The sequence below is a fragment of the Brachyhypopomus gauderio genome, chromosome 1 (assembly GCF_052324685.1).
Source record: "Brachyhypopomus gauderio isolate BG-103 chromosome 1, BGAUD_0.2, whole genome shotgun sequence".
Lineage (NCBI taxonomy): Eukaryota > Metazoa > Chordata > Actinopteri > Gymnotiformes > Hypopomidae > Brachyhypopomus > Brachyhypopomus gauderio.
The window spans coordinates 5,484,535-5,495,837 of record NC_135211.1 but is presented as its reverse complement, the minus strand read 5'-3'; the positions used below and the strand labels follow the sequence as shown (position 1 = coordinate 5,495,837).

The window sequence follows — 11,303 nt, the reverse complement described above, 5'->3', positions numbered from 1 at the left end:
ACACCAGACAGGTTAGGAATATGGTTTTGGTGAAGTTTAAAGCAGGCTTAGGTTATAAAAAGATTTCCCAAGCTTTGAACATCTCACGGAACACTGTTCAATCCATCATCCGGAAATGGAAAGAGTATGGCACCACAGTAAACCTGCCAAAACAAGGCCGTCCACCTAAACTTACAGGCCGAACAAGGAGATCACTGATCAGAGAGGCAGCCAAGAGGCCCATGGTGACTCTGGATGAAATGCAGAGAGCCACAGCTCAGGTGGGGGAAACTGTCCACAGGACAACAATTAGTCGTGCACTACACAAATGTGGTCTTTATGGAAGAGTGGCAAGGAGAAAGCCATTGTTAAAAGAAAACCATAAGAAGTCCCGTTTGCAGTTTGCCAGAAGCCATGTTGAGGACACAGCAAACATGTGGAAGAAGGTGCTTTGGTCAGACGAGACCAAAATTGAACTTTTTGGCCACAATGCAAAACGCTATGTGTGGCGGAGAAATAACACTGCACATCACTCTGCAAACACCATCCCCACTGTCAAATATGGTGGTGGCAGCATCATGCTCTGGGGGTGCTTCTCTTCAGCAGGGACCGGGAAGTTGGTCAAAGTTGATGGGAAGATGGATGGAGCCAAATACAGGGCAATCTTGGAAGAAAACCTGTTGGAGTCAGCAAAAGATTTGAGACTGGGGCGGAGGTTCACCTTCCAGCAGGACAACGACCCTAAACATAAAGCCAGAGCTACAATGGAGTGGTTTAAAAAAAAGAATATTCATGTGTTAGAATGGCCCAGTCAAAGTCCAGACCTAAACCCAATTGAGAATTTGTGGCAAGATCTCAAAACTGCTGTTCACAAACGCTCTCCATCCAATCTGACTGAGCTTGAGCTGTTTTGCAAGGAGGAATGGGCAAGAATTTCAGTCACTAGATGTGCAAAGCTGGTGGAGACATACCCTAAAAGACTTGCAGCTGTAATTGCAGCAAAAGGTGGCTCCACAAAGTATTGACTCAGGAGGGCTGAATAATTTTGCACGTCACACTTTTCAGTTTTTTATTTGTAAAAAAAATGTTGATTCATGTATAATTTTCCTTCCACTTCACAATTGTATACCACTTTGTGTTGGTCTTTCACATTAAATTCCAGTGAAATATATTTATGTTTGTGGTTGTAATGTGACAAAATATGGAAAAGTTCAAGGGGTATGAATACTTTTGCAACCCACTGTAGCTGTAGGTGTCTAAAATAAATGTGCAAAGGAAAAAGGCAAAGTCTCAACCTCTTGTACGGATTTACTCCAGGCCACAAGGCCCTCGCCCGACACTACCCATAGAGTGCGACTCCCTCCTCCTATACACCTTAGGGGTTTAGGGTCGCGCTTTATCACACAGTGGTAGAGTGATTTGTTTTCAGTAAATTGTGGTCATGTTTGTATGATATTATGTCTAAGACTCTGAAGTTTTAACATAGAATATTGGCAATATTTTTGTGCCTTTAATTGTAAATTGATTAGCAAATTTTCACTATACAGTATGTTAAATAATGAAATAACTAAATACACACCAGTAGGACGGTGGTGGAGTTGTGCTGTCCTAGCTGGTTGTGAGCGGTGCAGTAGTAGAGTTCACTGTGCTGGGACCTGATGGTGGTGATGCTGTAATTCTGGCCTGTTCCCAGAAGTGTGTCTACAGCTGCTCTCTGCTTAATGTAAAGTTTCCCATAGCAGAACCTGTGATTGAAGGGGAGGGTCTGTATGCTAGCAGTGCTCTGTAGGGAGGGTCTGTTTCAGAGATGCTCACAAGTCATTTTTTCAAGTCCAAGTCAAGTCTCAAGCCTTTGATCTCAAGTCCAAGTCAAGTCTTAAGTCTTTCGCAGGGTTGCCAACTCTCACGCATTGAGCGTGAGACACACGCATTTGACCGTTTTCACACGCTCTCACGCCACACTTCCGATATCTCACGCCGAAAAAAAATATCCAGTTTATTTACCTCAGATCCACATATATGATTCAATACGTTACTAGTTCGCTAGCTCTGGCGCCATCCACCGGCGATATAACACTGAATCTGTGTCCATTTTACGTTCGCCACGATACAGCTTATTTTTATCTGAATGTAGAGGCCAAAACATTATATTAATGCCTCACCTTTAAAAAATATCCAGTGAGTACCAAGCTAACTGGGTAAACATTAGATTGTTATAAGTAATACACTAACTGTGACGCTAAGCTTGTTTGTAGCAGATGCTAATAACCTTTCAGGCAGAGACTAACCTTTCAGGGTGGGGTTTCAGGTGGCCAATAAAATTAGATGTGGTGGAACCAGCGTCCTGTATTTTAATGCAACATACGCTGCAGTTTGCTGCTCTTCTATTTGCTACTTGTGCGAAGTTTCTGTACCCAAATCTTATTATGAATGGTGGAACAGAAGCGCGCGTCCTCACCGGCGCCGCCATGTTTGCGATGGTTTGTGGCGCAAGCATTTGTGTCACGTAACGTTACGTCAGTGGGATGTGAAAAGCATACAGACAAGAGATTGTCAAATGAAACACAAAAGAACATTACAAATAAAAGATTGTTCACAAGTCTCAAATCACGAGTTCAAGTCGAGTTTGAAGTCTTTTGAATGCAAGTCTAAGTTGAGTCTGAAGTCACTGTATATGCGACTTAAGTGCGACTCGAGTACGAGTCCCAAACTCGAGTCCCCATCTCTGGTCTGTATACTACCAGTGCTCTGTAGGGAGGGACTGTATGCTAGCAGTTCACTGTAGGGAGGGACTGTATGCTAGCAGTTCACTGTAGGGAGGGACTGTATGCTAGCACTGCTCTGCAGGGAGGGTCTGTATGCTACCAGTGCTCTGAAGGGAGGGTCTGTATGCTACCAGTGCTCTCTAGGGTCCTTCTCCTGTCTTTAGAAGGGCCTTCACATATTTCACTGGGTGCTGTGTTTTGTTAGAGATTTGGGAGAATCATGTGTCACTAGTCAGATGTATAAAGTCATTCTCTGTAAAGGTTCAGTAAAAAAATGTTTGTGATAGATCACTGGCTACACACTGCCATGGTTGTAAAGGCAGGATGGGCCATTGGTTGTTACACACACAGCATGAGTCCTTCATTAGATTTAGACTAACAGGTATCACAGTGATTGCTGAGCTGCTGCCCTGCTGTTAAGGAAACTAAGTCACTGATGTATGAGGGGGGAAGAACTGTGTCTTCAGGTCAGATGTCTTCAAACAGGATCTTAGTGGCATATAGATGAGAGGGGAGCTAGTGTAGTATAAATATAGACTCATGACATTTGTACCACTTTAGTGTTAACAATGTCAGCTGCAGACCAAACACAGAGCTGCTGTAGTTACCATGTAAGGGAAGATCAATGGATTTAATTTTATTTCATAAACACTATGGTGAATAAAAATGTTTGGAACAACTCTACTTTAGCCAGATTTGATGATGAAAGAGAAAGTCCACATTGTATCACTTCAATGTCTTTTATAGAAAGGGCTGAGGAATCAAGCGGCTGTGGCCCTGGGGGTGATAACCACGGGGGTGGTAACAGGGCTGGACCATGGTAATAGGTAACAGGGGGTAACAGGGCTGGACCATGGAAACAGGTAATAGTGGTAACAGGGTTGGACCATGGTAACAGGTAACAGGGTGGTAACAGGTAACAGGGACCATGGCCAGAGTAGGAGGCAGGGTGACAGACACCAGAATGGTGAGTGGGACAGGGACAGGACACTGATGGGTAGGAGAATAGATACAAAAGGTGCAATAGGGACAGCCAATGTGACTGTGATGAGGACAGGGATCACAACTGATATAGTGATGAAGACGGGGGAGCTACCTGTGAGACGAGGATGGGTAAAGGGACCAGGGCCCAGTGTCAGGATGGGAAAATAGCTGGCTGGGCAGTCCAGGTGCACCAGTGACAGCATGCGGGGTGGTGCACCTGCAGACACAGAAGTCCCTCTCCTCAACATTTCATGGGGATCTCCCTCCTTCAGGTCAAACTTTACCCACTGTTTTTAGGTGAAGCTCTGCACAATACAGCAGGCAGGACATCCACCCATGAAAGCCCACTTCGATGCAGTTTTTTCAAGTGATTTGACACAGAATGAATGAATGAAGGTGCACACATACGCACCTTTTCACACAGTTTTTATCCAGTCAGCACACCTGTGAGAAGTGACAGCTCATTGTGAACAGCATTCTCTTCACCAGAAACCACAGCCCTCTGGAGAACTGCTCTGAGAGCAGGAAGGGGAGAGAGGCCACAACTAACACATCTCATTTTCCTTAAATGAGGCACTGTGATGTAATCCAGTTCAAGAAGTGTAATTGGCTGCAGGGAGCCATCGCGTGTGCCATGGTTATAGCTGCTCACCTACATTTCAGGACCTAAACTGTCACCCCGTTACACATAGTATTAGAAACATTAGAATTTTTTGTGATTTATTATCATACATTTAAAATGATTAGATTTGCAAATGAACTGGTTAACTTTAAAATTATGTAATGTTTTGTTCCTCTGGTTACTCAAGCATATAGGAAAGGGAAGGAAACTAAAATTGTGCCAATTACTATTACATAAGTATTCTAGACATTTACACACACCATCGTTACACTCAACCTCACTCACGTCTACTGAGAAAGGAAAAGGTGAGACACACACACAGCAGAATGTAAGTGCATTAATTCTGTTCTGACGTTAAAGAATATCACAGAAGGGGGAGATCTGCTGGACGGGACATCAGCACGGCTGTGACTCGAATATCGGCACAAGGCTGCAGGTAATGGCTGATAGCGGCTGTTACACTGAATATCAGCACAGCTGTGATGGCATTCAGAACAGAGATATGCTATATATGCCAGAATACAGGCTGTAGAAAAGCTCGCTAATGTCTACACCACCCGACATTGACCTTGTATTTAACTGTATTTGTGCAGGTGTTAATGGCAATTATATTTACATTAGTCTTTGAACATACAGTGGGAACTACTACAAATATGTAAAACTGCTGAAAGACATGATGATGTGCAAATGTTCGTCCATGAAACATTTAAAAAAGCAGTAAAAAAAAGCTGCAAATATTTTTTTTTTAGATCAGCAAAAAAAACTCACAGAACTAAAACCTCTTCAGATGAGTTGTTTTAGGAAATGCTTACGTCACATGGATAGGGAAAGATACATTTTCTTCCAGGGTGTCCAGATAATGTCACTTACCTGGGTCTTATAAAACGGTCCACACGTGCCCATGACAGGCTCTTCAGCATGCTTGGAGGCTGTGTGTTAAAATTTGCGTGCCATCCAATAAAAACAATAAAGAAATATGAACAAATTACTCAAGGTATTGGTTCAAGGTTTGTTCTAGCCCACTGGAACAGGGAAGACAGAATGGACTACAGGTAAGCTGGTCTCTACCTGTGGGTAGTAAACACGGTGTACTACAGGTAAGCCAGTCTCTCTCTTTATGGCTAGTACACACACACTGGTTGGATTACAGGTAAGATGGCTCTCTCTGGGGATTCCCAGGCTAGTTCATGCACACAGGGTTCAATTGACTTTCACATTTTTTTACATCATATAGAGATAGTGTTTATGTTATGAACTGGCTCATGTATATCACTACCTACTGTTATTTGAGTGATACAGTGTAGATTTGGCCTGGTATGTAGCAGGATGTTACAAGGTAGAAAGTTCCTTCAGTGTAACAGTCCAGTCTTTGAACTCTTCCTGTGTAAATAACTGAATATGAATTTATTCTTAATAATTATGAAAAACCAATATGCCCATATGCTCTCCTTTAAAAGCCTATATAATTTTATTGCTCATTGAATATTAATTCGGCATTAAAATTGCAGAAATAGCTCATTGTTAATTTTTCATTTACACTCTCAGGCCAGAAAGAAGCATGGGCTTCAAATGTGGAATTGTGTCCCTGATCACACTGCTGTTCATTCCAGGTAGGATCTCTCTACCTTCACTCTGTTGTAGTTTGAACTGTGATTATTTCCATTTGCTGATGATGAGAGTGTAGCTGGGGCAGAACTGATCTGGGGTCAGTTTCAATGTGGAGCTGAGAGAGAAGCAGGACCAGAGCTGAACTAAAGAGCTTGTAAGCATTTCTCTAATGGTCTCTTTCTATTTCTCTGTATCTCACTGAATGATAAACCACTGAATAAGCAGGTCATCTTAACAATGAGGGACTTGAGTTGATTACACATAATGTGACATGAGGAAACAGTCTGGACACATTCTGGGGTTCTTTTACTAAAGTGATTAGGAAAGTCACTGGAGTTCACAATTCATATTCTTAGCCCTTATTCTTATTCTGTCTCATTGAGATATGACTGCTGACATCACTTGTGTGAGGTAATGATCTTTCACAACCAGTATACTACTAGTGTTGGACAAGTCAGGCTAAACTAACAAAAACTCAATACTAATGAGATCAACTGGGCCCTCACATGTCATATCTAGCAGTGTAGCTACTCTTTTAGGTAACAACTTTGGCTGAAAGCACAGAACAAAGTCTTTACAGTACTTCTGTTCAACATCGCTTCTCATTTCGGGGCAGTGGAATTGTGTTCACACTAGGCCATTGTTTTAATGGCCCATGATGCCATGTAGAGACTGAAGCACAATGTCTCATGACTACTGTAGAAACAGCTATTGATGAAGTGGTTTGTTAGGAGGCTTAGACACTCTGTAAAGGACACTCTGTAAGGACTGAATCCTTATGTTTTAACTTATCTCTCTAAATACTAAGGAGTTATCTACATGTTTCTCCTTGTCAATACAAGCAGGGTCCTGCTGCTTAACTGCCTTCCATACCCCAACAATACATGGATCTTCCTTTTGAGATCTGAGGATGGGCAATTGCTACATGTTCACTGAGGTCACTTTACAATATGCTTGAGACACAGCCCAATGAATGAAGCAATGAAGTCGAAAAGATCAAACCTCAGACATCAAACATCAAATGAATGAGGTTTGAGCACATGCTCAGCATGTGAAAACCAAACTGTTCCCCTATTCAGATCATCAACTTTGCAACTTTGTCCTGTTTCTTGCAGCTTCTCATAGGTTGCATTAATTCCAATTAACGTACATTGATTTTAAGAAGACTTGACGCCCTGAAATACTGCTGAACTACTGAAATACATCTCCATCAGTGACAAGAAGTGAAAAAAAGACTTTTGATACATGAGAACAGCACTAAATATAGTGACAGTCACGGTGACAGCTCCAGACCCCTCCTTGTGGGCATGTCGCTATGTCGTCTGTGTGTCGTTATGTCCATGTTTGTTAGTTCCGTGGGTGTGGGTCTTTGGGAGCGTGTTCGTAGTCGCACTTGTGTGCCTGTGTGAGAGTGTCTGTTCATGCTTGCCCTCTGCACGGAGCTTACACGTGTGTTTGTGTTATTAAACGTTCTATGTTCGACGCTCGTCGTGCCTCCTCCTTCCAGCGTCACAGTGACAGTTCCTAGGGCTTAGAACAAAGATGAATGAGGTGGATCTGTTAATGTGACACTGGTCTCATTAAGGTACCACAAAATACAAAATATCATCTAACTCAGCTGCACTGAAAATAATTAGATCAGTTGTAGTGACTGGTTCAGCACCACCAACCTCTTGAACACTGTATTGTTGTACTGTTGAGACCTCATGGTGAGATGAATCTTCAATGCTGCCGCTAACTTTGCTTACACCAATGGACAAAAGAGTTCATGCAAAATGGTTTTCAACAACAGGGGTGGTCCTTCAATTCTATGGCAGTTTTGTATTTTGTAAATATATTTCTGTTTCTGGGGTTTCAGTTTCTCTGGGTGACACTGTCAGTGTGACATGCTATCCTCAGACCATCTGTACTCTGCGGGAGGCAACGATGGAGATAAAATGTTCTTACTCAAACATCGACACCACAACATTCTTCTGGTTCAGCCCAAAACAGAAAGATAAATGGAGGAATGAGGACCATCCAGAGGATTTAGTGTTAGACTCAGACTACGCAGGGCGTGTGAGCTACACTGAGATCACAAAATCCAGTTCAGCTCTTAGAATATCAGACCTGAGAGAGAGAGACTCAGGAGAATATCACGTCATGCTCTTTACAGGAACAGGAGAGAAATATCATAGCTCAACAATGGTCAACCTAACAGTTTCAGGTACTATAGCATCTACAGCTACTGTTCATTTATATTCAGCTTATCTTTTATGTGGTTGAAATAATGAAATTTAAACTCTATTCAGATCTGTGGGTGACCCCTTCATTCAGAAAGGGACAAAAGGCTGTCACCTGCAGAACGTCCTGCCCTCTGTCCTTTATCCGTGATCGTTACTGGTGGTCCAAGAATGGACGTTATACACAGAAATACACAGATGGCAGCAATGCCCTTGGTTTGTCCAGTAGTGATGAAGGAAGTTATACCTGCTGTGCAATCGGCTTTCAGACAATATACTCCAATCCAGTGTGTGAGTATGAATTTCTTCTCAGTGCATGGTGAAAGGACAGTGGCATCACAATTGCAAAATTCATGCAGGATTTGTGCTTTCACAATTTCTACTTTTGCAATGAGAGTGTTCCTTAAACCTATATCACTGAAAAACCTCTTACTGTTTCAGGTGTTTCTGATAAGACGTGTAGGAGTGTGAGCTACACAGACAGAAGAGTGTGTGTTGTGGAGGGATCATCAGTGGAGTTTCCCTGCACTTACTCACATCCCAGTGATGAGGAAGTTGAAGACACGTTCTGGTTTTATGTTCGTCCTAAAGAGGATCCACAGGACCTGAGTCTGGAAGAACAGTTTGCTGGTCGAGTGGAGTTTGTTGGAGATAAAGAGAGAAACTGCACTCTGAGAATCAGAGATCTGAGGAAGAGTGATTCTGGAGAATATCGCTTTAGATTCAGCACTAAACAAGAACAGATATTCATTGGTGAAGCAGGAGTGAATCTGATGGTTACAGGTATCTGTCCAAACCAGGATACTTATTATCTTTTGTTAGTTGAATCTACTCCTATACTTAAGAATAAGTTATTGTTAATGTAATAATAACAGTATTATACTGTTGTTGTGCAGATCTGCAGGTGAGAGTGAGCTCCACTCCAGTATCAGAGGGACAGACAGTAACACTGAGCTGTAGCACCACCTGCACTCTGCCCTTCAACCCCACCTACATCTGGTACAAGAACGGACAGCCTGTAACCCACAACCCCACCAAACATAACAAACTCTACCTGGAGTCAGCAGACAGTGGGAATGGACTCCAGTATTCATGTGCTTTAGGAGGTAACACAGTTGCTATAAAACTGTTCATGAAAATTTCAGAAATCCCATGGACATTTGTGATCAATATTTACATTTTAAAACAATTACAGTTAAAACGCATTTTACACATTACATTTTTACACATTACACATTTTAAAACACGGTTTTACACACCCACTCTGGCATTGTTAGAGCGATGTATTTGTTACGGTGGGAGGAGGCAGGCACGACGAGACACTTAATAGTGACACACAAATGTTTATTAAAAAAAAACGGTTCAGCGCGGGTAGCGCAAGCACTCTGAACATTCAACACTAAACGGCATGAGCTTCAGACAAAGACGAGCACGGGACATTGCACGAACACACATTAAATAGACGAACAATCCCCAGTGATCACAAGACAAGGCACAGGTGAGACCGATGAACATGCTCAAGAACGACTCACACCCACGGAAATACAAACATGGACTTAACCAGACGCAGACAACATAAACACACGCCCAAAAGGAGGGGTCCGGATCTGTTCCGTGACAGTATTGGCAACATGTACTTTTAAAATGTAAATACTATCTTGTCTTGAGAGCAGGGTCTTATCCAGGGTGATATCTAATGTGCTAAGAATTTAAATTTATAAAACTGCTGTGTTATAACTGTAATATAGTAAAATCTGAATATTTTGTGATTCTAATGTTTGACCTAATGCAGTTGATCATGTGAGTCCTGCATAATTTCTACAGGTCCAGAGGGAAGAACAGAGTTAAAGCACATCACAGTGGGCGTGGCAGTCTGTCTGGGTGTAATACTCATCACAGGAGTTCTGTGGATGTGGTGTGTGATCAGGAGGAAGAGAAGAGCAGACACACACACAGATATTCAGGTACTGAGAGAAGATCTCACTCTCAGATCATCAATCTGCTTCTGCTGATCTTTCAGTATTCAAATGAAAATGAATGAAGCTGTGTCCTCCTCTTCTCTCAGATCCCTCCAAACTCCACAGATGACACGTACACAGACCTCAACCCTTCAAACATGTCTTCAGATTACAACACTCTCACTGTAACTATAATTTCTGTTTGTGTGTGTGTGTGTGTGTGTATGAGCGCCTAATTTATTGACTAATTCTATTTATTATTCAGTCTGTTACAGGTACATACGCTTCCTTGAATCCTGCAAACATGACCACTGATTATGACAGTTTGAGAGTAAGTTTCTAGTTTCTGTGTGTGTGTGTGTGTGTGTAATATGCTAATGTGTGTGTGTGTGTGTGTGTGAGAGAGTGCTTAGTTTATTGACTAAGTTTATTTATTTATTATTCAGCATGTTACAGGTACATATACATCCTTGAATCCTGCAACCATGAATAATTATGATACTCTGACAGTAAGTCTCTAGTTTCTGCTCCATGTGTGTGTGTGTGTGTGTGTGTGTGTGTGTGTGTAATATGCTAATGCGTTTGTGTGTCTCTCTCTCTGTGCGTGTGTCTGTGTGTGTGGATTTTCATATTTCTATGATGACTCTTTTCAGGGTGCTGCTTCAAAGTAAGAGAAGATCCACCAACAGATTATGAGACACTCTTCATAACAACACAACTCTAGTCAACTCGATTCATCACCGGAGTTTTACTGAAGTGTGAATGTTACATTCCTCTAGACTCCAGTCTGTCTCCTTTAAGGGCAGAATAAAGATGAGTTATAAAGTTTTGAGTTGTATGAAATTATAACGTGTCCTGATTCACAAAACCCAATATGTTCAGAAACGTGAACCACATTGAAGCAGTAGACTAGAATACAAATATAATGAATGATTACTGCAACATCACAAAATCAAATTCTTTTATCATTTTTTATCTTGGTCTTTGATTTCTGCACTCTCTATTATAAGGAACATTGTTTTCCCTGTAGCCACTTAACAAAATGCACCTGCATGTTTTTACTCTGTTAGATTTGTTTATGATCAATGCAAAGTGCTCTGTTAGCATGAACCTATTTACACCTATTTGGACTGGTCATTTATTTTGTTTGTTCAGCATTTAATGT

The 11,303-nt window shown here is 41.8% G+C and overlaps 1 protein-coding gene across 1 annotated transcript; it reads left to right on the top strand.

The window, feature by feature from the left end:
• The first annotated feature begins 4,620 nt into the window (after window positions 1-4,620).
• Window positions 4,621-10,966, top strand: LOC143524806 (uncharacterized). Its single transcript, XM_077018294.1, has 11 exons — window positions 4,621-4,786; window positions 5,896-5,960; window positions 7,817-8,164; window positions 8,250-8,471; window positions 8,622-8,963; window positions 9,077-9,286; window positions 10,005-10,144; window positions 10,246-10,323; window positions 10,404-10,469; window positions 10,585-10,647; window positions 10,792-10,966. Exons 2-11 carry the CDS (start codon window positions 5,909-5,911, stop codon window positions 10,807-10,809), a joined length of 1,539 nt encoding a protein of 512 aa, XP_076874409.1. The 5' UTR covers window positions 4,621-4,786; window positions 5,896-5,908; the 3' UTR covers window positions 10,810-10,966.
• Window positions 10,967-11,303: the final 337 nt, after the last annotated feature.

Bases quoted from the DNA above. Each gene is read 5' to 3' on its own strand.
- LOC143524806 (XM_077018294.1), top strand. From the start codon at position 5,909: ATGGGCTTCAAATGTGGAATTGTGTCCCTGATCACACTGCTGTTCATT. The intron at 8,165-8,249 runs GTACTATAGCAT...AACTCTATTCAG, and splicing joins GGTCAACCTAACAGTTTCAG to ATCTGTGGGTGACCCCTTCA. The intron at 10,470-10,584 runs GTAAGTTTCTAG...TTTATTATTCAG, and splicing joins CTGATTATGACAGTTTGAGA to CATGTTACAGGTACATATAC.